Here is a 27,369-nt window from a genome sequence, read left to right as displayed (position 1 = left end):
AAAGCCTGACAGCTGGACTTGACATCAAATGTACATCTCACTTTGACATTTCATCCAACATTAGCCTACATTCCCAATCAATCCAGACATAGGCAGAGGCCTGTGGGTTGGCTTCAACACAAACCACACACATTTCCATATAATCCATTTTGACTAATTTTATTGACAAAAATGCATTTTCTTCAAACAAGAGTTCATACTAGAAAGTCCTGAGAAAACAAAGTGGTAATTTTAAAAAGTTGCATAAAGAATGGACACATCAGAGACCAGGGAGTCCTCTATCAATCAATCCGACATCAATTAACAACACAGAATTGTGATCAAATAAGTTGGGCATATCAGTTGCAAACATCTTTGATTGTAGGACTGGAATAATAGAACGTGAAGTACATAAAAAAGTATAGCCAATCAGAACATGATGAGAGGTGCTACAGTATTTTTGAATATTCAGTCTGCCTAATTAATTAAGGGTCTTAAAAAAAAATTGGGCCAGTGACCCCATTTTTAAATAAACATTTATTTTTCAATGTAAAAAAAGGTAAATGTCTTCAGCAATGATAACTTTTTCAATGAATCTTTTACAGTCTTTCAAATAGTTTTAGACCAACTCAAAATATTGTAATATTTTAATCTGAAATAAGTAGAGTATAACTTGAAATGCACCGATAATGTCTGAAAAAAAATCAAGAAAACACCTGGGATCATGAAGGAATACATGTAGATAATCTGTGCAGAAGTTTAATTTTCCAGAGTCTGATTTACAATCTGATTTACTCCCTGGTCCTGTCCACTCTGCTGTACAGGGTCTGATGGTTACAGAAGACCTGTTAGTGTTCGTTACTGTCTTATCTTTGAAGAATGGGGTCAGAATATTTTGTATTTAAAACCATAGTTCTATGAACCAAGCGCCATTCTTTTCTTACAACTGAATGTTTTGACCCAGGTGACACCATTTAAGGTTTAGACCCCGAGTTTGAGAAACGTTGGAATAAACTGAGGTTTGGCATGGCAATAAAATTAGTCATTTGTTCTCAGGTTATACATACACACAGTGCACACAATGTGTCTTCTTCTGTGGTAGATATGTAAGATACTGTACAAGCAGTGTAGGTGGATAGATATGAAAGACATCAAATGTTAAGGCACTGAACTATTTTACGGGTCTGAAGAGATAATTATTGATACACTGAGTCACTTGTAGCAAGGCAGTCTGCCTTCTGGTAGCACAGGCTCTGACTGGAAAAACTTCAAACAGCAGGCTTGGTGAAAACCTAATTTAGGTAGCTATTCACTGACAAGCTATGAATCTCCCAAGCAAACACATTTATGGTTAATATTGATCAATCACCTTGACACTCCTCATGTATTTTGGCCAACTGTATATTCCCATGGTTGTGTTATGTAGTCGTCCCGTGGTTATTGATGGGACAGAAACGTTTTCTATGTTGGTGTCTGGTTAGTACTGTATCTTAAATTCATGCTACAGTATAATCAAATATTTAAAGCCAGTTGAATTTTTTTCAGAGATTACATCTGAATAAATCATAGGTGCAGGTCAGGTGCCACTGTTGCAGATGAACAGCTTTTACAAGTCTGTAAGTATCCCAATGTAGGAGGAGCGGAAAACTGCATTCGGGTGATTCAACAGAACAATCTCGTACTGACAGATTGTTATAAACATAGATGTTTCTATGAATGTACACCTGTCTTGACTGAAATCGTGCTGGGACTCAGGATGAGCTGCCACATCACCCTGGCACAACTTTTGTATGTGACTGTGATGGTGTCAGCTGACCCTCTGTGACCTCTGATCTCCAGTTCCATCCTTGTGAATGGGTAGTTTATTACCTCCCGTTCTGAGTTGTCCAGGCATTGGTTACCATAATGACTGCATGCTGAGAGTGCAGGTGGAGAAAGTGTACAGTTTGTGGCCGCCAGGCAATGTAAAAATCCCCCTGGGTTCCAGGTAAAGGGAGTCACGTGTGTCCTCGTGGTCCAGTGAAAGCTCTGATTCTGGGCATATGGCAAAGTGAAGATCTTCCTATCTTGAGCTTACATGAAAACACTGCTGACCCCTGAGAAAACATTTAAGGGATATAAAACTAGAGAACAAAACCAGAAGACAACGGTTGGCTGAGACAACAATCAAGAACACAAAAAGCGGTTAGACCATTTTGAGAGTCCCAATTTCCTTCAGTAGATGTTCTATAGTTTGTTTGAAAGTCTGTTGAGAGTATAACTTCCTGTTGATAAGCAACTGTTTGCTAAGGTTAAGATTAGGTTAAAAGGGTTTAGGGTTACTGATAGTAGATACTCTGTAGGGCATCTACTGGAACACTTTTGTGATATCTTTTTTTTTAACGTCACCCATGAATGTTATGAAAACCACTTTTAAACTGTACAGAATGTTTTCATGAGACAATAAAGCAAATCAGCATGGGCTGTTAATGCTATCTCTTACCATTACACAGTGTCATCTCCTCTGAGGCTGGCTTGGTAGGGAAGGTCACGGTTTCCTCCGTACCACCTGTTTGAGGTGAAGCTCACTCTCAGCCGCCACAATGGGAAGCTCGTTCTTCAGGTGGTAGCTGATCAGGTGACTTATGCTCTCAAACAGCATGTCTTTGGTGCGCACCTGACAGTGACGAGGAGGAGTGGGCTAACAGATGTTAGCAGGTCATTACATATTTAAAAGATTGCTTTGTCAAACCTACTTACAAGAATGCTTCATATAAACACTGATTGAAATTAAAAGTGCTAATGCTAGGCTTTAGCTAAGTATAGAAATACACGTTAAGTGGTTGACACATTCTCAAATTGTTGCTTTTTTGCAGTCCTTTTTGCTCTTTTGGCCTTACCTAATTGAAACAAACTACCAGCAGGCGAATCAATGTTGGTCAAAGATGGAGATGTGTTCTCAGAGCTTACACTGCCTGCTAACTAGGACGTACTCTACGCACTGGGAGGAAAACGCGTTCACAGGCCAATAACCACAAAGGAACTTGCAGGCGCCTGACCATGCACAAAGAGTCGCGGAGTGCAGCAAAGCGAGGCGACCCTGGTCCGACATTAACCACAGCCTGTTTGCCCTGCCAAATGCAAGGCCCATGGGCACTGGCGTTACTCCACAACTAGCAATGAAGCTGTAGTGCCAGACATTACCAGACTCTTCTATTCGGGGACCTGACTACATTTCCATGTGTATATTTTGCTTTGTCATGAATGTGCCGATTTGTATCATTTAATGCCATTCGCTTTCAAACTTGAAATTTCATGGCTAAGTATGCCCCGGTAATATTCCACAAGTGAACATCACTTACCACTCCTTCTGGGTCAACCAGCAGTAGGTGTTTGGGCAGGCCACAGTGCATGCCTGTCAGGACGTATTGTCCGGGATTGGTGGCGCTGTCTCGTACCAGGAAGTCCCCGTCTCGGACCAGCAGTTTCTCTGCATCACGGCGGCTCATACGACCGTGGTACCATGGCTCCCGTCGGAGCTGTTCCTCTGTAGGCGCGACAGGGGCACGGCGCCGGGGTGGGCTAGGCCATTGGTCTTCCAACACACACACCCCGCTGTTACCACTGGCCTCGTGCATCTTTAGAGCATCCTCAAATGGTCCTGCAGACAGCCAGGAAGAGTGAGAAGACCGGACACACAAATGTATACTGGAACATGGATGACATAATTCATCCATACTATATTGTCCAGATATTCCCTACATCCTGAATAATAATATAAACTATTGAGCCAATGACTATGTGGACGTGCAGCTGTTAATAAGATTTATGTTATGTTAACACTTAATATGATGCCTTATAACCATAACATAAAATGTAATAACATAACTGTTAACATGACATAACTTGTCATAACACAACATAAGGTGTCATAACATGTCATGACCTGTTATAATATTGTCACAACAGCATCATGACACATATGTGGACTTGTTGTAACATATATTGGTAATTTATGATGTTACATAAATGTGTCACAAAACCTACTACCCCAGGCAAGTCATTCAATCAAACATCTTAATTGTATTTTTAACTGAATTAAAGTTAATATAAGGAAATCAGATCAAATGAATTAGTCCCTAATCTATGGATTTCAACCATGACTCAGAATTCAGATATGTGTGCATGGACATTTTCTGGGAACTTTTATGTCAGCTCAAGAAAAATGGGACCAACACTTCAAATGAATAATTTTTTTAATGTAGTGTAGGCACTAGGTTTATCTAGGAATTTGACTTATTATTGTTGTAAGTATGCAGATGGAATTCAGACTTGTACCTACCAGAATGCTGTTGCTGATGACGGGGCGGAATGCAGGAGCAGATTTCTGAAGCAACACAAGACACCATCTCTGGGACTGATACTAATATGATTCTCATATTCACAATGCTTGCTAACAATATAATACAGTATATTCAGCTATTCAAAGTAAAGTGACACAGAATGATAAATAATAAGATATTAGGTCATATTTCTGAGTTAGTAAGCAATGCCCACTTGCCAGTTTAATCGTAGGAAGTCAGTTGGTCATTATGAGATATCAAAGGGTAATAACAACAAATATGTAAGCTTTTTCTATGTTCATAAATCACTTGAAGTAACTGCTGGACTGTCTCTATGCACACAACTCTCTCACTCAGGGAGTGCAAGGTTGAGCACGTGCCAGTGCAACATGAGAACTTGCTGTTATCTATGGATGTTCTGTCACAGCGAAAACACATTTGAAAATCTCTGTGGTTTGTGGTACATGCCATATCATTTCAAACCTGCGAAATTACGTTCGCAGGTTTTCTAGTTTACCTTTTCTAATGTCTCCATAGACAGCTCATGAGCTTACTGAGTTGTTATTTGTTCCAGCAGTGCGTGGCAGCCGAGAGGTGATTAGAATACCAGAAATGTCTGAAGGTCTTCTAGAGATGTAGGTCTATGAAGAACACCTTCCTCAAGGACAGTTAAACACATTCGGGAACCCTGCACCTCTTACTGAGCTCTACATGACTGACCCCAGCAACCCCTTATATATACACATATCTGTAATCCCAGTCATAGTTGAAATCTATAGATTAGAGACTAATTAAATAATTTGAATTGGCTGATTTCTTTAAATAAAGTGTCATTCAGAATTTTCTTTTTGATATTGTAACCTGTTACATTCATACTTTTGTTTGAATGGTTTGCCTTGGGTAGTACGTTTTGTGAGTTATGACATGTTGATGTAGCGGTCCTAAACATCATAAATTAACAATAGTATAAGTCTACATATACGGGTCATGGCGGTGTTATAACAACATAATAAAAGGTTTTGACACGCGTTATCTCAGCTGTTTAATTACATGTTTTGACATAGTTATGGGTGTTGTGAAAAGTGTTACCAGACTCACTCATGTCAAATATGTCCTTCTTGGGACTGTCTGGTCCCCTGGCTGCCCTGTGGCCCTCCTGCTCCAGATCCTCCAGACACTGGGTGTTCACATAGAGGTGTCCCTCGTAATCCCTGCTCCCCGGGGGCTGGCCATCTGCCCGCAGGTATCCATCTGATGTCACACCTGTTCATCACAACTTCACTTACTAATACAGCTATTTACACGCTTCATTTACAGAGCTGGAGACCTTTGCGGTGTATTAGAGAAAATATCACGGCTTAAAAAAACTGCAACATTGTGACACGTGTGACTTGTGGTGTCGTCTCCTGCAGTATAATATCAGGCCACAAGGTGTCTCACCTGAGGTGCTGTTCTCAGTGTCCCAGTGGAGCTCGTAGCACAGCTGACCTGAAGGATAGGATGCAGTGTCTCTCCTGGCCGGAGAACCCATCTAAAAACAGATGGCCCAAAATGACATTCACACCACTAGTAGACCTGTATCTCTTCACCTTGGGATAAAAAGTACCTCTTGCCTAATGGTTCTTGCCCTGAGGCAGAGAGATCATTACATTCTTAGATTTTTACAGTTTATTCTTCTCAAATATACACTTTTGTATGGAAATGTTACAACACATTTCATGCAATTCTACTCATTTCACCATGGGGCAGCGATTTGATTTGGTTATAGTTTAAGAGATGTTTTACACATTACAGTGTAACTAAGGCCTTTCCAGTATGTTATCTGATTGGAAATAATTCATAAATTATTGGGGGCCCACTTTACATGGTTTGCTTGAGATGCTGAGTCCCCTGGGGTCCTTAGCAACTCCTTCCTGTATGTCGATGACGCCTGAAGCCAACCCTGCTCCAAACTAAACCACCTCTGAATTCTCAGTTCATGCCGCAGGGCGTAAGCTGGCCTTCCCTCTCATAAATTAGGCGACACAGAGGCCTGGCTTCTCTCTCCTGTTGTATCTCTCTCTTGTAATTCTGTAGCAGGAACATCCCCTTGACAGTTATTGAGTTTCCTGATACTGTATGCAGACAGCACTCCCTCCTCTAACTAAGACATTGCGTGTAAAAGGCAGGCAAAGTCACCAGCATCCAGGGGATAAGGCTGAATAATTACCTGCGCTGCCTTGCTCTGTGGTTGGCTGTGGATGTGGCCCAGCAAGGCCTTACAAGGCCTCAGCCTGGAGTCCACAACCCCCCCGACCGGAGGCTCCTTCCCTGGGATGCTGTTGTAGTAGTTGTGGTCCGACGAGTCCTCGTCATCGCCCCATGCTGAGTCCTCTGTCCTGATGTTCCTGAAGTGGCACAGAGTAAGAACAGAGGTCATGTAACTCCACAAGGAATTGGTTACTTATCCCACATCTGATAACATAACAGCTGGTTTTGAATGGTTCTGTTGTTGGTAGCAGGAGATGCATATGAAACCAGAGCAGAACACATTAGAACTCGGCTGTCTACCCAGTGACCTTAAAAACGCTTTTGGTCCGGTGACACGGAAAAATGCAATCTGTTTTTACAGTTCTCATTTTGTCGAGATCAAGAGAGTAGCATGGACTGAAACTTGAGCCCGGTAGATCACATTTCTGACATGTGAGAAAATAGAACCAGTATATGTTTGAGGTAAGTTTGTATCTGTGGAAAATGCAAGTCGACGCTTTAAGTAGAACACTGTGCCACAACCATACCACTATATAAAAACCACAGAGCATGAATTCATTGTGTGTGTTTGCTTGTGTTTAACCTTGGTCAAACCAGAAGAATGCAGAAGACTTGTCCCCATTTTGAAAAAGACAATTTTTGGCTGTTAGTTTTAGGTTTAGGGTATAACTTACAATTGGGTTAGGGTTGTTTGTGTCTGTTTGTGTGTAAGGATTATTAACTTCTCATAACAACCTTCAATCAACGGACAATGAATGTACTTTGTGCGTTTCTGACTGTCTAGCAGTGCACTTTGGATAAAATGACATATTTTGTGGATTTACCTTTGGGGTTGGGAGGGTTGGAATATAAGATTTATTGGATTTCTTTAGCAAAAAGGTCAAATGGTCAAACTATTAGTACATTTTAGTATGAAGACACATGAGTGTTTTAAACCCATTGAACTAGATGATGCTGGTTCATTGGCCCTTGTCATCCCAGATTCCCTGCAGTGTCTCTGTCCCTCACCTCTCCATGGTGGGGATGGCTTTGGGAGGGCTGTGGAGGTACTGTTTGAACTGCAGTTCGAAGGCCTGGCCGATGGTGCTGATGACATTCTGTGCCAGACCATCACAACACTCCAGGATGTGACATGCTGGACAGAGGAAGTACTGTGAGTATAGTGGGAGTGCTGTAATGTCAACATGAGTATAACATCTCATCACAACCTAAGAAAACATGCATACATCTCCATAGCCTACTCGGTTTAAAAGACAGTGAACCAGTTCCGTCAACCTTATTGTCAGTGTTTAATGCTCAGACGAAGATGCTTCGATTTTAAATTATATAATATGTTGTTTCTGAACGACAAGCTGAAGATTGTCTAAGTACCTCTTTGATTGACTGGATCTTTGGCTACATAAGCAACGTAATCAGGCGTGTCCTGCAACAGAGGGAAGATGAACCAGATGAATTAAGATATCATTGAATAACTCATTGATTGTAGTAATGAGATTGGGAGGCGGCAAAAGCAACCAGGACAGACACCCAGTCTGCCAAGCGGCCCATTTAAACAAACACACAGAGGCAAACAGAGAAAGCGTCTATTGCACTTATGCTGCGAACACTCACCGTGTCTCCCCCAGAAGCAAAGGAGATTGACTGCATGGGATGATGCGCTATCACCTGCGCAAAAGGATAAAGAAAGCTATCCCATTAGCGAAAACACTGTTCAGATGTTATTGGAAGCTGTTATTTAGTGTCAGGTGTAATGTGATGAAGGCAATGCCCAAGTGTGTGGACGGTGTGATAGTGTGTGCTGTGAGGGGAGATGTCTAACCTGTCGCGTGGTGGGGATGAGCAGACTAAGGCCCTCTATAGAGATGTTGACAGCAATACTCATGCCAGCGAAACGCAGGTTACTTTTCCCCATGGTGGTCTGTAGGGCCTTGTTAATGTTCTACAGGACAAGGGTATTCTGGGCTTAGTGTCGAACATTTATAAACACACACACACACAAACACTCTTATTCACACACACCCTTATGCACACACATGCATTTATATACAAACATACACACACACACACGCACACACAATTTTGCATAAACAGATGTTGACTCACCTTCTTTCTCCAGGCCCCCTTACCCCCAGGGACAGCTTCACATAGCCGGTTGATGGCCTCCCTGGGTGGGGCGAGGGGAGAGGCCTTTTTATATTCATGCTTGATTAAATTGACATCCCCTGAGGTTTTTGTGTTATTCTCACCATTGGCGGAGACACAAAATGCTCTTGGATACAGTGTGCATGCCTTGTCTAGTCATAGAAATATAAAACACGCTTAGATTCAGCTAATTCACCATATAATGTGAATTGAATTTGCACTGTAACTATTAATTACTACCACAAACATGGCTGCTGGTCCAGCCAACATCTAATGTCTACTTTATTTCATTAATTAAGCTCATTTTTGCTCTCTCTACTATATATTTTCAATCTGTTTTTATGGAGGGCTGTTAGTAAAATGCAAAGTCAACATTATTAGAAGTTGTATATGACATGCTATAGAATGTGTTTTAGTCACTGGTATGTGATGGTTCAGCAAAATGTGACAATCTTTTCTTTAAGAAAAAACTGCTTGAGAATCCACAAGCACAGACAGACTGGAATAAGTTTAGAGCATGGGTGATTAAAGGGGTGAATTTCCCTTTCATCAGCCAAAACATAACCACCCAATCAGTATTCAAGAGCATGTTGCACTCTATCACAAAACCCCTCAGATATAAAACAGGGACATAAGTACAATACATCATTCATATTTTAGTCAACAAATGCTTTATATACATTTATTTAAAGTTGTATTATTATTATTGTCAAATAGCTTTACAATACAGTAAATGAGAAATTATAAAAATTTTAACCCATCTTTGCTGGAAGAAAGACATGTACTGGTGACCATGGTATTGTGTGGTAGGAAAAACTTTGAGCTCCTTTCTGTTGAATGTTATGACATTCAGGTCAAAAAGACATGTTTGTTCAAATCAAATGAGTGTAAACAAAAAGCAATGGACGTTAAATGAGTTGAATCTATTTTGATTTCATAGGCTAGAAGTACTAGTAAACTGTAAAGTGTGGGTGTATCCATATTGGCACCACAACCTGAAGCACAACACACTGGTACAAACAATGATCCAGAAACTCAGGAAAAACTGAGCTTAAATAGGGACTCCAATTAGAGGCAATGGGGAGCAGCTGCCTCTAATTGGGGACAACCAAAGCAGCAGTGCAGAGATGCCTAGATGCACCTCTGCGGGCAGGCCGTGACTGTTGCCCCGAGGCATATAGAGATGCAGAGAGGTCAGTACCTGACGTGGAATGCACTCCTTCGATCTCACCAGAAATTACAGGACCGAAATCATCCAAAAAGCCCCAGTTCTGAGTTGTCTGTCTTTAGAGAAAAAAAATCAAAGGTACTTCCGATGTGTTTTGGGAAACTTAAGTTGAATTTAGGAAGAAAATGAGTCCTGTTATTCCTGAGGAAAATCAAACACTGCATTCCAAAGTTTTTACACCATACCAAAGGTCAAGCATAGTGATGGCAGTGTCATATTTTGGGGAAGTGTTGCTGCATAAGGAACCAGAAGATAAGCCATCATTGAAGAAACATACATTCTGCTCTGTAGTTAATATAATTCTAAAAGTGGATGCCATACAAAGTGCCCCTGAGTTGAAACTGAAGTGCACTTGAGTCATGCTGCAAAAAATAATGAACTCATTTTAAACCACAAAGAATAAAAAGCAGAACATTTTAAGTTTTGGATTAGCCTAGCCAATGGCCAGACCTAAACCAAAGTGAATTAGTTGTGCTGGGACCTGAAATGAGCAGTTCATGCTCAATTGCAAAAGCGGTTCTTATGTAAATGAAATACATGTACAAATCTTGTCTTATACGTTCACTTTATTTAAAGGTGCAATGTGTAGAATTCTAACTTGTAGAACTCTAACGTTTAGAAGACTGGATTGAGCAATGATATGAAGTGTCCTCCTCCTCTTACCTTACCAAACTAGACCAGAATATTATTAGCTAGTCCAGGGTGATTTAGGATGGGGGTATTGTACTGTTAGTGTAAAAAAAAGTCAATGCAAACTGACAGACAAACCGGCAAGAAAGTTTAAATGGGGAATATCTTACACGCTCTGAAAACGTTTGTAGAAAACAGTCAATTGAATCTTTACTGTTCAATTCTAAGCATCAGAGCTCAGCTCACTACAAGAGGCTACAAGAAATGAAGGAAAACGACACCCACAGCATTGACTTAAACTTCTTATTGTGGACCCAAGAGGACATCAGTACAGGAACGCTGAACATCCTGGTGAACATGAAGGTCTTCTGGCTAACCTTATCTGGGATGTGACCTGCTACACCAAGAAGGACCACGTCCAGGCTGAACTTTTCATTAGTACCTTTTAGGCCAATGAGTAGCAGGTCATATTAAAATAAATCTGAATCTACCATCTAAAAATGTGCACCAAACTCTCACTTACAAAGCAGCTCTAAATTTCCAAGACATAAGATTCAAAGACTCTGAAGCAGCTGGGCATGGAGAATACTGCTGGTCAATTAAGGCCAAGACGGCATGCTTCTACCCCCATAGAATAAACATTAATGGGTTGTTCAAATGGCTTGGAAATATTTTTTTGCAACAGTGGGTCATTGAAATTGTTCTCGGTTTCAAGTCATTACTGTAATTCTACAGAAATTCCACAGGAAAATAAGTTGTCAACAAACTGTCCATAAACTGCCTTCTTCATTTTTGTTCTTATAGACAGTCTGTGTTTTCAGTAGATTTGTTGGTTTCTTTAGGGGTATTCAATTAATCTACATCCTTAGGAGTAGCCATTTTTTTTCCATATCTTAAGTTTTTGCAGGTTTAACCAACTTTCTCAGTCTTTAGGTATAGTAGATTTCTCAGACACAGACAAAAAAGGTATTTAGAATACAAAGCGTTGTTTACGGACCTGAGATGATGGATGACATAGTTTAAGTTTCTCCGAAACTTGGTACAGTTCCAACACAATAGTCTTCACACTTACGCACCGCTGGAGGGGCTCTACAGTATCTAAGATGTGGCATCTCAAGCTTACAATAGCTGCAAATTTACACAACAGAATTATCTTGGTCTCAAGTTTTCTTTGATGTGTTTTTCGGAAAATGTATTGTAATGTACAACCCTGTTTTCCCTAATAAAAACAGAATCCAATGGTGTCATTTAGACCTATATTTAATTGAAAATAGTACAAAGGCAACATACTGTATGTCCCAACTTTTTTTAAATGTGTTGCTGGCATCTTATTCAAATTGAGCATATATTTTTCAAAAAACAATACATTGTGTCAGTTTCAATATTCAATATTGTCAGGTCCTGACTGTGGTTCCTCTTGGCATCTCTGCGATGCAGTTTTGTTATCCCCAATCAGAGGCAGCTGTGCCTTGTTGTCTCTGATTGGGGATCCTATTTAAGTTGCTCGGGTTTTGCTTCAGTTTGTGTTTTTCTGTTTGTGTTTGGGTTACACTCAGTTTTGCGAGCTGCCCCTGCGTTTGTTGTTTTTGGATCAGTTTGGAGGAAGAACATTAAAAGGATTTTTCACTTGAAGTCTGCGCCTGTGTTATTGTAAACATCTTGATGGTTTTGAAGCTTGAGACAAGGGAAGCACCAAAAGCCAATTCGATGCAGTCTCTCATAAGTGATGTCCAACACTTGACTATGTATGATGAACTCAACAGACAATAACATGGTGTTGCCCAACACTTGACTATGTATGATCAACTCAACAGACAATAAGATGAAATTGCTCAAGAGGTTCACAGTATCATTCATAGAGGACAACACTTTTACTATTGTCCGGTTTCAACAATATAACTGTACTCCAACTTCATCAGCATTGTCCTCATATTCATCCTATGGACAACTTAGAAGTAAAGTGAGTATGTGAGCAAGCCAGTGCCTCTTCCTTCAGTCTCAATCCTAGGTCATGGGTTACCAGTCCATCTCAGTTCAAAGGTCACAGTAAGTCTCTCAGATGAAAGCAGGACTGTATATGTCTAATCCCAGTTTACGCATGGCTAACGGGAACACTTGATATCATAATCACATTCAGTTGAGATAACAGTAACATATTCTCTGCAGTAAATTATCAGGTAAGTTGGGGTAAGGAATAAAACAATAGCAGCATGATTGAAGGTTATAGTGTAATGTCTTCTCCTGAAGGAGTTATGGGCTCATCAGGCTAGATTTGATTTGGTTTTAGTTTCCTCTCCATTTTGTGGTGTACTATTTTAGTGTACTCTGTACCATTAGGCTGCTCTAACTCCTGTGCATGAGGGAAATTGGGGACAGATGAGTGAGGATGTCTGATGATGTGCCTGAGTGTGGTTGCCTCAGCATAGGGTCTATCAGGGGACAAGAAAAGATTGGCTTTGGACTCGACTCACAGCCTGGGTGAAGTTTAACAAATGGATACCAAGCATTTGTATTGTGGTCTTTCTCCCAACCAAGAACAATCCCATTGTATCATATCGGCCAAAAACCATGAAACTGCACTTCAAATTAGATTCTGGAAAGACTGATAATCTGTGCTTTATTCTCCTGTCAGTTTTAGGAATTGTGTCATTGGGAACATTAGGCTTAGCCGGCAATAACAAGTGACTCCAGGAAAACACAAGATTAAACCAAATAGAAGTGGCACAAGAAAAACTAGCCTGAATTGAATTAAATAAATGAATCTGGAATGCATGGTTAGATGAGACATCCTTAAACAATAACGGTATAGTCTAAACAGATGACCGCTGAGCCCTTTATACTCCATGTTACAAATGTATTTAATCTGAGCTTAGTGCGCATAATACCATAGCTTGTGCCATAACTATCATAAACACAGCCATCTCAGATGTTGGCTTTGTAAACCTTCTATTTCTCACTCTTCTTTCCTTCTGTCTTCCTTGTTGTTGTGCTCTGCCCATGTCAACCACTGCAGCTCTCCAGTCATTAGCAAAAATCATCAATAATAGATCCATCCATCGCTCCATTTCTGCCTCTCCCCTCGCACTTAAGGCCTGTGTGTGTGTGGGGCTCAGATTACTGACTATCGATCATGGAGGAGAGAAAGACAGGGAGGGGCTGTCCTGCCCAGGCAAGGGGGCTCTGCCTGGCAACATTCACAGCACCATCATCACACGAATGAGCACACAGACACAAATACGCACATAGCCAAACATGTAAAAGTGTGCATGCACACACGCAAAATTGCAAAGGTGCACATGTGCTAACAGGCAAAACGAGGTTAACACATTATTCATTATTCCGGGAATCGCAAGAACTAGGGGAAAAGGCCTGTGAATCTCTAACCTATTTGGTACTGTATCCCTGTATCACTGTGACCCATGTACCTTCTCGTTCTGCTCATATCGGCTTCTCCTGACTCATCGCTAGCAGGACAGAATGAACCACTGCTCACCTTGTCACCTGAGTCCGAGTGTTGAAGTCCAGCGATCGCATCGACTTCAGCACCTCAATGCAGCCCATGTACTGCAAAAACCGAGAGAAAAAAACATTGACATGACATATTTCCAACCAGATGTATTGCTCCGTAGATTCCTTTTGTCCGTCCAATTAAAAGGGATCTAGTACACAATGTACTTAAGGTCACAAGACAGAAAGTTTTGTGACAGTCTAATCCACTAATATATGGCACAACACCAATGTGTGACACAATACAGTATATCCTGTGTATACAGAGTGTCAATCATTTATTCCATAGTAGTAGAACAAACATATCTAGCTGGTCTTTGTGACAGAGGCTCAGTCGTTTGCAGACAGTGAGTGGTGGTGTAATGGTCAGGTTGACTTGTTATTAATGGCTTTGTGAGTAGATTAGAAACACTGAGAACCCGGTGCGTCCAGGGAGTTGTAGTTTCAGAGACCCTGAAGGACTTGTCTGTGTGTCACAGGGGATGAGGGAAGTTCTTGGAGAGAAGGAACTCAATCACTAGGGCTCTAGAGCCTGTTGTTTGTCACAGGGAATTTAGTCTACTAACAATATTACGAACATACAGTATGTATAATGAACTCCAAAAGCATTTTAACAGTGACATTTCTTGGCTCTGTATTCCACAACTTAGGATGTGTATTGGTGACATTTCTATGGGGTAAAATACAGACTGACATCTTTAATTAGAGGGTATTTGAGGGTATTTGAGGGTATATCCAATTAACCTTTTAGAAATGACAGCACATTTTCCCCATTTAAGGTAACAAAAGTATATTGGCCGTGGGCTACACAACTGACTCTTGGCAGTTTGTTCGTATTATTAGAGCATGCAGAGCTCTTGCATAGTCTTGATTCTAGGCATTGTATTTACAACTTAACATGGTACAAGATGCAATAAACATGCTCTAATTGTGCTTTATTACGTTATTATATATGCAGTGGAGTAGTATAAACATCATAGCTGTAAGCCAAATTTATTTATGCTTGAATAGGGCCACATCTACTTTTAAATGGTCTTCTGTATCAAGCCCGGAGGTCCAATGCCCCAGCAGCCCACAGAAAACACACAGTGAGGAAACACATTTTGTCGTTTTTATTTAATCTACTTTGTGATTAGCCATTGAAATGAATGTGTTTTTATGTGTTAATGCACCAGGGACAGAGGGGGGATGCTGTAGCTAATCTTTCTCTGTAATAAGAAATGGCTCTACACCTCATGAGAATGAGTGACTGTGACACGTCGTCAACATCTTTGAGTGACAAACGCTCCCATCCATAAAATAAATAGTAGACAAAAATGAACAGAAAAGGGCATACACATATTTCTCAGTGAGTGACTGATAAACCAACACACTAACACACACACACACATTTACATCCTGATGACTGCGATTATAGCAACAAATCAACATTCCAGTACACAACATCAACCTACAACATGCACTGTACAGTGTACTACAGGAGGATGGTCTTCACTTTCAAAGCTGTATGATCTCAGCCAACCTCTTGGCTTCATGTCCATGAATCTTCATTTGGCAAGCTCAATCAATGTCTTGTTGTGTATAGTTTGTCAACTGAATTTGTTGTGGTGGCTGGGCTGCTCCAGAGAAAGGGAGAGAAATTACCCGTATAACCTCTGCGCCTGAGAGCTCACTGAGCATCCTAACCAGATTAGGAGACAGGGAAGTCTTCCATCAGTCAAACGATCTCCCCCACTCCCTCTCTTTCCCTCTCTTTCTTCCTTTCAATGCCTGCATTGTCACTCTCTCCTGCATAATACACTTTTTCCATCAAGAGCCCTACCCTCCTTCCTCCCCCCAGCACTCTCTAATATTCCCCTTCCAAGAAAACATTCCAGAGAAATGTATGAAATTAGCCCATCTTCTCAGACGCCATCTCCACTGCTGCCTTGAAGGAAGCAAATGTCAAAGGAGGGTATCTATCATATTACTGGCTCTAATCTGGCCTCACGATCACTGCAACAGAGAACATCCTGTTCAAGTCTCCAGCTAAAGTTTATTATTTAACCTCTCTGACATTGTCAAAGGGCCAATATTGCTTGGCGGAAAATGTTGACAGCATATCAGTACCACCCAGTCCAACCAAGGTGCAAGTCTGGTATTTTGGAGAGGCTGACGAACAGTTTTACTGTAGTAATACTGATGTCGCTGTTTCCCAGGCCAGGCTGGACCGTAGATAACAGTATGGGTTTGGTTTCAGTGGGCCTAGATTGTTGCGATGGTGGCTTGGCTTCAGAATTTACAGATGCAGGTACACCACAGCAAATGTCGCACAAAACTGAAGTATGAAACTGTCCGGGAGGAAACATATACCATGTCGTTTTTTTCTTGTCAACCTTTGGTCGTTTGTTTCTTTTTGCCTTCCTGTAACGCCTTCCAGCAGAGCAGTGAAGGCAAGTAGTGCAATGGCAGCAGGGCACAGCAGAAGTCTTCTGTCTACAGTAATAGATTCCCCTGGGTTCTTCCCTGTGCACTGCATAGTAGTGAGGGGATGAAAGGACCTCCCCGATGTACGCACATCTTTTCTGCCTTGCTGGCTCCTTGAATAGTGTTATAATGTATTGGAAACCCGCAAACTGCTAATGAAAACGGGTGCAGGGCAAACATAGCGAAGTAGTGCTTGTAGTGGTCTTTGGTATCTCCTGTCAGTACAGCATGTTTGGCTGTGGACTACGTTAGGCATGGAAGACCCCGAGGTGTTAATGTGAGGAAAGCACCGTTAGAGATGAGGGAAGCTCCTGGCTGCGTTCTCTCTATGCTGCCTCCTACGACAGTTCTTCAGCGTTAACGCAGGACTATATATCCTGTCATGTCACTGTAGTCCTTCCCCACTACATGTGATACAAATGACTGTGATTAAATGTAATTGAATATAGGAATGAATGGGGCCTGTATAATGGAATTAGAAAGCGTGCTTGGGCCTAGACCGGGCTAATAAAGGGCCATGTCATTTTGTTGAGGCCGTTGGGGTAGAGCAGTAGAGAAGGAGGCGAGGTGGGAGTGTAAGGAGAGGGAAGGAGGGGGAAGGAGGGGGAAGGGGAAGAGCGGATTGCTGAGGGGATCGTTGACATTGACGTCAAACAGTCCCCCTCAGATGTAACCCTTTGTGAGCCAAAGAAACAGCATAGACTATGAAACAATACCTTACACACAGCAAGACATGTTGTTTTACAGTGAGCTTTTTGACCAAACGATACCATCATTTGCCTTGTAATATGTTTCTCAGATATGTTAATATAGTGTAGTTTTGTCCCAATTTTTGATGTCATGTAACATATCCATTATGGTGATAACCATTGTAACCAGGACTAGGGAATCACATGTATGTCGGTCTGATGTCACATCACATCCAATGTTTTACACAAACACCCAACATTTTAACAACTGATTCACCTCTATGAATTCTTGTTATTTGTTCTGGCTTTTCATCAACATACATGCTGACTGATACCCACGGACTGCATGTATCCATCGCTCACCACATTTGTTGTTCTGTGTACGGTTCCATCCTGTTCATTTCCTCCCTCCCACCCACAAGGCTGAAATGTGTAGGCTGACGCAGTATACCCAGTCATCCTCCCCACACAAAGCAGGGAGAGCCATCTCTCTGGATTAAATTATGTATTTCTCCTCAGCTTCATAATGCACCACCTGGCATTCTAATGTCTCATTGTATCCAGGAGACACACATCACTGAAACATCCAAGGATAAATGTCATATGAAAACGGATTTGAAAAATGGATTTGAATCATTCAATATTCTACAGGTTTGTAAACAAAATAGCAGGAAATCCTATTGGAAACAATTAACATGCAGTGAAATCATCCCTGACAGATTTATGACCATGTATTTAGCTGCATGGTAGAGAAATCCTAAAATGCTATGTATTCAGAACAATAAGAGCATGTGAAGAGCCAGAGCTGTAGTGAAATGCATGCGTGGGGACTCACCCTGACAATGTAGGAGACCCCAGTGCCTGTGATCTTCTTGTCTGGATGCAGCCAGCCCTGGGAGGGCTTGTGAATGAAACTGCCCTTCTGACTGAAGTCCTCCCCTCCCAGCCACATGCCCTCCACCCTGGCCCTGCGACTCATCCCCGTCCTGGACCCACTGTGGCCCCCGGGGCTCCCTGTGTTCTCCGCAGCCCCTGCTCCGTGACCCCCCGGGCAGGCTGACCCAGCCACTGATCTCTGCCTGCTGATGGCCTGTAGGGAACAGGGGGTGACACACACAGGATCACAGGAGTTCAACACAGTTGCCAGACTGGCCACTGGGCCACTGGGGACAGACACAGCGCTGGGGCCGTGTGAGCCCTGCAGGGACGGGGCTGCAGCCTTGCCGGAGTCCTTGCTGGAGCTGGAGCTGGAGCTGGAGTTAGAGGGACTCCTGCTGAGCAGGGAGTTGGAGAACTTCCATTGAGGCATCCTGGGGATGAGCATGCAGAAAGTGGTGGTGCCATCCTGCTCCCCGTCCAAGCAGGGGGAGTCGGCCAGAGCTGGGGCTGCAGAGGAGGAGGACCGGGGGACGGACTCCAGAGGTGGCAGGGGGGGCAGTGGTAGGCTGGGGGCAGAGGATGGGACCACCGGGGTGGCCACCACTTTGCCGCTCATGGCTAAGCTCTGCATCAGGTCGTCGGAGGAGGTCACAGAGTCGTTTCGAAAGCGGCCATACTTTGGCTTAAGTAGCATGCCCGGAGGATCAGCCTGAAGCAGAGGCTGATAGGGGCTGGTAGAGGATCAGGGGAAAGGGGGAGGGGGAGGGGGAGAGGTGCAATTGAAGAAAAAGAAAAATTCGGCAAAATCTTCCAGAAAGAGCTGTATCCCTGGTCAGTGTTGAATGAGGGCTGTCTGGTCCTCTCGACTCACACAGGCTCTTTCCCTCTCCTGCCTCTCTGCATCTGAGCTGGCCTGCTCCCTCCTTCTCCCCTGCTCTGGCTCTGATGCACGCTCCCCCACTCTCTCTCTGGGTGATGTCATTGTGTTCTTGCTCGTCTATTAGCCCTGCCCGGCCCAGCTGCTCTCAGACAGCATTAGTTAGTATATATCTACCCGAGCCTCCCTCCTAGAACACAAACATGAAGACACACCGACACACACATACACACATGCACTCATGCTTTGTCGTTCAAACCTTCAGCCGCAACATGCAGAACATAAACATATTAAATTGTCCTGCATGTGGCAATGACCGAAACACATATTTTTCTCCACCAGCTTTTTCGTCAGAATAAGGAGGTCATTGTTGCAAAAGCAAAACATCTATTTACGCATGAAGCCATTTATTGGAAAGACCAATAATTAATTATTTAATGTACAGTCAATACACATTATGTGTTCGCTACATTAACATCAATATTTCACATTTATGGGATAGAAGTGTGCTGCCAGTAAATAAGGACAACTGTGAGTTTAAGAATATACCAAAATCAGTGGTTGTAGGGATGTAAAAAATATTTGTAGATACCCCACTATACCTGAAATGTCCTCTCTCTGCTCTGGACATTTCTGGATCCAACATGAGATGATGATCTCTTAGACCCTGGTCTTGCCTGAGCATCATAAACTTTGACGGTCTTAACTTTCTGTATTAGGGGGAGATGCATTTATACATCAAGAGAAAACAACAAAAACAGGAAGTAGTGTTCTATGTTCTGTGGTTGGAGTACACATTGCATATAGATGTCAATCCCTCTGTGGGGAATACAGACAGTTGAGAACAAAAGGGTTTGTAAACAATTAATCTACAAAAGGCTGTGTTAATTTAGCAAGTGGTTCCTGCACTGCACCCAGGTAAATAATGGGGAAAAAGCAATAATGAAAGAGCATGTCAACTATTTTCTGACTCAGAATTTGTGTAGCAATTTAAGTGTATTAGCTATAGACATTTAAAAAAGAATCTAACTCTCAGATGCAAAATTGTAACGATCAATCAATACAATTTTGTTAAAAAATTTATATAAATTCCCAAGATTATATAATATGGATTTCCTATGTAATATTGTTGTCTGGATCATACAGACATATTTTCAAACATACACATTAATTGCATTTGTGCAGAAAACCAGTAAATTATGTTCTTCTCAGAAATCTATCCAGTCCCATCTGTGTGAATTCTCTCTCCCCATTACTCCTAATTTCCTGCCACTGTCCCAAGAGAGCTATTCTCCATCTTCCAAAAAAGACTAGGCCTTTTAGTGCTCCACTCCAGTCCCTCATCATTCTCTCACTTACACTTTACCAGGAGATGGAAGAATCTTCTATGAAATCCATAACAATGTGGGTTAAGCAGGGATTTGTTCTGCTCACCTTTCTGGGAAAAAAATCTTTAGTCATAGCAGAAAAACATTTGGTGACAGAGCAGATTATGAAACCCAAGGTTATATTATCTGACACACAGGACATATTAGTATAGTACAGTCCATTTTATTTGAAACCAATGACACAGTGTTTACTCAGCTCAAATAATATGAGAAAGCCAGTTGGCCTCATCTAAACCGTTATACTGTATACATATATACTGATCAGCCATGACATTATGACCACTAACAGGTGAAGTGAATAACACTGATAATCTCGTTATCATGGCACCTGTCAATGGGTGGGATATGTTAGGCAGCAAGTGAACATTCTGTCCTAAAAGTTGATGTGTTAGAAGCAGGAAAAATGGGCAAGTGTAAGGATCTGAGCGTCTTTGACAAAGGCCAAATTGTGATGGCTAGACGACAGGGACAGAGCATCTCCAAAACTGCAGCCCTTGTGGGGTGTTCCCCGTCTGCAGTGCCTATCAAAAGTGTTCCAAGGAAGGAAAAGCGGTGTGTGCCCTCTTTTAACTGGGTATGTGCATGTGTTCAGAATTAACCAATCACATTCAAACTCATGTTAAATAGAAGTCATTACACACCTGCCATCATTTAAAGTGACTCTGATTAATCAAAAATAAAGTTAAGCTGTTCTAGTAGGATTTTCCAGACATTTTCTCAGAGCAAAAGTCATGGTCCACAGAGAGCTTCCAAAGCATCAGACAGATCTCATTGTTGAAAGATATCAGTCAGGAGAAGGGTACAAATTAATTTCCAAAGCATTAGATATACCATGGAACACAGTGAAGACAGTAATCATCAAGTGGAGAAAAAATGGCACAACAGAGACATTACTAAGAACTGGACGTCCCTCCAAAATTGATGAAAAGATGAGAAGAAAACTGGTCAGGGAGGCTTCCAACATTAAAGGAATTGCAGGAATTTCTGGCAAATACTGGCTGTGTGCTACATGTGACAACAATCTCCAGTATTCGTCATATGAATGGGCTATGGGTTAGGGTGGCAAGACGGAAGCCTTTTCTTACAAAGAAAAACATCCAAGCCCGGCAAAAAGAAACATCACGTCCCCCAAAAGCACATGGGAAAATGTGTTATGGTCTAATAAAACCAAGGTTGAACTTTTGGTGAAACCAAGGTGAAGGATGGTGGTGGCAGCATCATGCTTTGGGGCTGTTTTTCTTCAGCTGGAACCAGGGCCTTAGTCAGGGTGGAGGGAATTATGAACAGTTCCAAATACCAAGCAATTGTGGCACAAAACCTTCAGGCGTCTGTTAGAAAGATGAAGAGGAAGTTCACCTTTCAGCACGACAACGACCCAAAGCACACATCAAATCCACAAAATCATGGCTTCACCAGAGTAAGATTACCATTTTGGAATGGCCCAGCCAGAGCCCAGACCTGAATCCAATTGAACATCTGTGGGGTGATCTGAAGAGGGCTGTGCACAGGAGATGTCCTTGCAATCGGACAGATTTGGAGCGCTTTTTCAAAGAAGAGTGGGCAAATATTGACACATCAAGTTGTGCCATGCGAATAGACTCCTATCCAAAAAGACTGAGTGCTGTAATAAAATCAAAAGGTACTTCAACAAAATATTAGTTTAAGGGTGTGCACACTTATGCAACCAGGTTATTATGAGTTTTTTAATTTTTGTTTTTCCCCCTCGAAGATTTCAGTTTGTTTTTCAAGTGAATTGTTCACGTTATTGGTCACAATAAAGGTGGAAAAAGTTCTGACATTATTTCTCTGTGTCTCATTCTTTTACATCACAAAAACCTTGTTTTTTAACAGGGGTGTGTAGACTTTTTATATCCACTGTACATTTTTGGAAAGGAAAGAAAAAGGTGCAATGGTCTCTTAATTTTTTCCGGAGCTATATATAAACTGAACAAAATTATAACACTTTATAATTTTGAGCTGAACTGAAAGATCTAAGACTTTCTCTATGTACACAAAAGGCCTATTTCTCTCAAATATTGTTCACATATCTGTCTAAATCTGTGTTAGTGAGCACTTCTCCTTTGCCGAGATAATCCATCCACCTCACAGGTGTGGCATAGGCTGGCCACAATAGAAGGCCACTCTAAAATGTGCAGTTTCTCTGTATTAGGGGGGTTCGGGGGGGGTCAGAAAACCAGTCAGTATCTGCTGTGACCACCATTTGCCTCACGCAGTGCAACACATCTCCTTCGCATAGAGTCGATCAGGTTGTTGATTGTGGCCTGTGGAATGTTGGTCCACTCCTCTTCAATGGCTGTGTGAAGTTACTGGATATTGGCAGGACCTGGAAGACGCTGTCGTATACGCCGATCCAGAGCATCCCAAACATGCTCAATGGGTGACATGTCCGGTGAGTATCCTGGCCATGCAAGAAGTTGGGATGTTTTCAGCTTCCAGGAATTGTGTACAGATCCTTGCATCATGGGGCCGTGCATTATCATGCTGCAACATGAGGTGATGGTTGTGGATAAATGGCACAACAATGGGCCTCAGGATCTCGTCACGGTCTCTCTGTGCATTCAAAATGCAATCAATAAATTGCACATGTTTTCGTTGTCCATAACACATACCTGCCCATACCATAACCCCACCGCCACCATGGGCCACTTGAACCACAACGTTGACATCAGCAAACCGCTCACCCACACGTCTGCCATCTACCCTGTACAGTGTAAACCGGGATTCTTCCGTGAAGAGAACATCTCTCCAAAGGGCCAGACCCCATCGAATATGAGCATTTGCCCACTCAAGTTGGTTACGACAACGAACTGCAGTCAGGTCGAGATCCTGATGAGGACAAGGAGCATTCAGATGAGCTTCCCTGAGACAGTTTCTGACAATTTGTGCAGAAATTCTTTGGTTATGCAAACCAATTGTTGCAGCAACTGTGTGGGTGGCTGGTCTCAGACGATCTTGGAGGTGAAGATGCTGGTTGTGGAGGTCCTGGGCTGGTGTGGTTACACATGGTCTGCGGTTGTGAGGCCGGTTGGATGTACTGCCAAATTCTCTGAAACGCCTTTGGAGACAGCTTATGGTAGAGAAATTAACATTAAATTCATGGGCAACAGCTCTGGTGGACATTCCTGCAGTCAGCATGCCAACTGCACGCTCCCCTCAAAACATGCGACTTCCGTGGCATTGTGCTGTGTGATGGAACTGCACATTTTAGATTGGCCTTTTATATGCCACACCTGTGAGGTGGATGGATTATGTCGGCAAAGGAGAAGTGTTCACTAACACAGATGTAGACAGATTTGTGAACAATATTTGAGAGAAACTTAAAAACAACTTGGTGGAAGTTCTCACAACTAATTAGGTTAATTGGCAACAGGTCAGGAACATGATTGGATTTGAAAACAACAGTCTTTCAGAAGTAAAGATGGGGAGGGGTTCACCACTCTGTGCAGGCAAATTGTACAGCAATTTAAAAACAGCGGATCTCATCATTTACGATACATAATATCATTAAAAGATCCTGAGAATCCAGAGAAATCTCTGTATGTAAGGGACGTGGCCAAAAATCTATATTGGATGGCTGTGATCTTTGGACCCTCAGAGGGCACTGCATTAAAAACAGATAAAACTTTGCCCACTGCATGGGCTCAGGAACACCTCCGAAAACCACTTTCTTTGAACAAAGTAGGTTGCTGCATCCACAAACAAGTTAAACTCTACCATGCAAAAAAGAAACCATATATAAATATGATCCAGAAACGCCACCGCCTTCTCTGGGCCCAAGCTTGTTTAAGATGGACTGAGGCAAAGTGGAAAACTGTCCTGTAGTCTGACAAATCCAAATTACTTTTGGGAATCATGGACGCCGCGTCCTTTGGGCTAAAGAGGAGAGGGACCATCAGGCTTGTTATCAGCGCACGGTTCAAAAGCCAGCATCGGTGATGGTATGGGGGTGCATTAGTGCACATGGCATGGGTGACTAGCACATCTTTGAAGGCACCATTAATGCTGAACAATATATACATGTTTTGGAGCAGCAAATGCTGCCATCCAGACAATGTATTTTTCAGCAAGACAATGCCAAACCACATTATGCATATATTACAATACATTATACACATATTACATAGCATGGCTCTGTAGTAAAAGGGTCTGGGTGCTGAACTGGCCTACCTGCAGTACAGACCTTTGAACCATTGAAAACATTTGGCGCATTATGAAACAAAAAATATGACAAAGGAGCCCCTGAACTGTTGAGCAGCTGAAATCCTATATCAAGCAAGAATGGGAAAACATTTAACTTTCACAACTACAGCAATTGGTCTCCTCAGTTCCCAAACGCTTACAGAGTATTATTAAAAGAAGAGGTGATGCAACACAGTGATACATGTGGCCCAGTCCCAACTTTTTTGAAACATGTTGCTGGCATCAAATTCTAAATGGGCATGACTTTTTCCAAAAACAATAACATTTCTCAGTTTCAACATTTGATATGTTGTCTTTGTACTACTTTGAATTAAATATAGGGATATATGATTAGCACATGATTAAATTCTGTTTTTATTTGCATTTTATTCAGTGTCCCAACTTTTTTGGAACAGTTTTGTAATTTCTAAAAGTCAAACAAACATAATTTAACATCATTAACAACTGTGTGATACAAACATTTGCAGTATAATTATGAAGGACACTTTACAACCTGAACAGCTTAAAGCTTTGTTTTGTTACTGCTAGTTACATGTAAACTGTTAAAAATGGAATTTGTGAAGGTGTGTGCTGAAAATGCAGATCATAATATTTATTGTGCCTGGCAAATCACAAATGCCCTAGATGTGAAGCAGGCATGCATTCAGATACACCAAAAAGACTAAGTCAATACAATGCACATGTGGGCCTTTTGAGAGGCACCAATAAACTCACTCACCTACAACAAAGTCCTTTGGAGATCAGAGTGGAGATGCCTTGACTTGAACAGTAGACCAAAATCCAAAAACCATAGGATGGTTTAGAGTATGTTTAGAGTATGTTTAGAGTATCCAACAGGATGGTTTAGAGTATGTATGAGATTTAAAACTCTTCAGGAAGTCATAGACTGTAGATACAAATAAGCGCCAACAAGGCCATCAACTTGCAGTCAAATACACACATGTGCGCACACGCACACACCCACAAACACACACACACACCACCGCCTCCTTTAAACAACCAATCACATTACTTGCTTGTTTGTGGCATAAGAGAATAGAGAAGTTACTGATAAACCAGATGTCATCAATATGTAGGATGTGACTAACAACGAGCAAAAAATCAGTATAGAGATCTTACTTAACAACTTATTTTTATTCTAGACTTTTTCTATTGTATGCCTGATTATCTAAGCCTCAGACAATGCCATGCAGTAGCTATAGGGCCATCACCGCTTTATGAGTGGGAGGATAGTGAATGCATTCTTTAAAATCTGTTTTAAAAAGTAAGCAGCATTTCAGCCAAGCAATATAGAGCTTTGTAGCAGTATATATTGCATGTACAAAATATTGACTACAACATTAATTTAATTTGTCACATGCAATATTAACAATGGCAGTGGAATAAGAGTGAAATGCTTGTCAAATTGCAGATGAAAGAAGTTGAAAATGTATAGAAAAAGTAACAGAGACTACATACAGTAATATGAATGAAAATAACATGGAATTCATCCAAAATGATGAGTAACAATTACTAGACTATTTGCAGGGAGTAGCAGTACTGACAGTTTGGATAATTACAGGGAGTACCAGTAGTGACAGTTTGGATATTTACAGGGAGTAGCAGTACTGATGATTTGAATATTTCCAGGGAGTACCAGTACTGTCAGTCTGAATAATTACAGGGAATACCAGTACTGTCAGTTTGAGTGTACAAAGATTCATATACAAATACGAAGTAGGGTCAGATAAATAATTAAATAATAAACAGTAGCAACAGTAATATATATGACTGGTTTGAAATCTGTATGTGTGTTCATGTTTTATATGAATGTGTTTGGATGTGCCTGAATGTATTTTTAAGAGGTAAAGGTATCTGGAAAAAATAGGTGTCTGAAAAAACTTTTTGGATTACCCATAACCACACCAACAGAATCTTTCCAGGTTAAACAAATGTCCTTAAAGAACTTCTCTGACAAAAATCTCAAAAGAACCTGTTGCAAAAGTTTTAACTCAAACAAGAGAACAAATTAAGAGGGGAAAGCCTAGGCCAAAAAATATATATATATATCAACAAGCCACTCCATGCCTTCAGTCCAGGGTTCTTCCAGGAACTCTTTGCTACACATCCAAGAACCTTCAACTACAGAAACAGAAAGTGCATATAGTTCCCTAAGGAACTCCAGGGTTAACTTCAGGATGTCCAGGGTTACAGTACGTTTTGTAATGTAACTAATTAGTTTGCACTACAAGATGAGAATGTAATGTTCACCTGGTTTTCTGTGTGCCATGCTATTGCAATCAGCAGTGGAATAAGTCAAGCTGTGCATGTTCTATGTCTCATTAGCAACCATTACCGAGCCAACAGATGTGATTACAACATGCAAAAGCACACTCTCTGGGAACTTAGCTTGTTTGTATGTAACTAATTCAGAAGGAAAAATGCTACCCACGAGGTAATGAGTGGGGAGTTTAATCATGTAGAATTTCTACTTGATCTACTTAAAAGTCTCTCTCGATCTGTCACTTTCTCTCGTCTTGCACTCTCTTTCAAAGGTCACAGGAACAATGTGGTTAGGACAACAACCTGTTTGTTATTTAGCGCCTCAAACACGTTTTTTTGTAGCGTATATCACAAAGTGACCTTTTCATAGATATTATCAGTGAAAAATATAAGGATATTGTTTTACATTAAACATTACGCTTACTGTCTCCAAATACATGACAAACACTGTGACAATAAAGTATATCAGAATTAAACACAATTATATTTCTATTGTTTTTGTTTTGTGTTGATTAGTAAAAAACAAAAA

The 27,369-nt window shown here is 41.5% G+C and overlaps 1 protein-coding gene across 6 annotated transcripts; it reads right to left on the bottom strand.

Annotated features, from left to right (window-relative positions):
• Positions 1-142: 142 nt before the first annotated feature.
• shc2 (SHC (Src homology 2 domain containing) transforming protein 2) lies at positions 143-25,485 on the bottom strand. 6 transcript variants are annotated; one of them, XM_020049286.2, is made up of 16 exons: positions 25,297-25,485; positions 19,572-19,679; positions 18,049-18,823; positions 14,045-14,115; positions 8,655-8,715; positions 8,371-8,490; positions 8,163-8,216; positions 7,923-7,974; positions 7,560-7,686; positions 6,511-6,688; positions 5,742-5,832; positions 5,400-5,564; positions 4,301-4,345; positions 3,321-3,619; positions 2,462-2,659; positions 143-2,075 (listed from the first exon to the last, which is right to left on the bottom strand). In XM_020049286.2, exons 2-15 carry the CDS (start codon positions 19,655-19,657, stop codon positions 2,507-2,509), a joined length of 2,277 nt encoding a protein of 758 aa, XP_019904845.1. In that variant the 5' UTR covers positions 19,658-19,679; positions 25,297-25,485; the 3' UTR covers positions 143-2,075; positions 2,462-2,506. The 6 variants fall into 6 exon arrangements, with proteins under 6 accessions (XP_019904845.1, XP_010870026.2, XP_019904846.1 ...); XM_010871724.4 differs by having other exon boundaries at positions 2,462-2,635; XM_020049287.2 differs by lacking the exon at positions 25,297-25,485 and adding an exon at positions 18,964-19,159 and having other exon boundaries at positions 19,572-19,657.
• Between the last annotated feature and the right edge of the window lie 1,884 nt (positions 25,486-27,369).

The sequence above is a fragment of the Esox lucius genome, chromosome 8, assembly GCF_011004845.1.
Source record: "Esox lucius isolate fEsoLuc1 chromosome 8, fEsoLuc1.pri, whole genome shotgun sequence".
Lineage (NCBI taxonomy): Eukaryota > Metazoa > Chordata > Actinopteri > Esociformes > Esocidae > Esox > Esox lucius.
The sequence above is the reverse complement of the archived record's forward strand: the minus strand, read 5'-3'. Positions and strand labels throughout refer to the sequence as shown.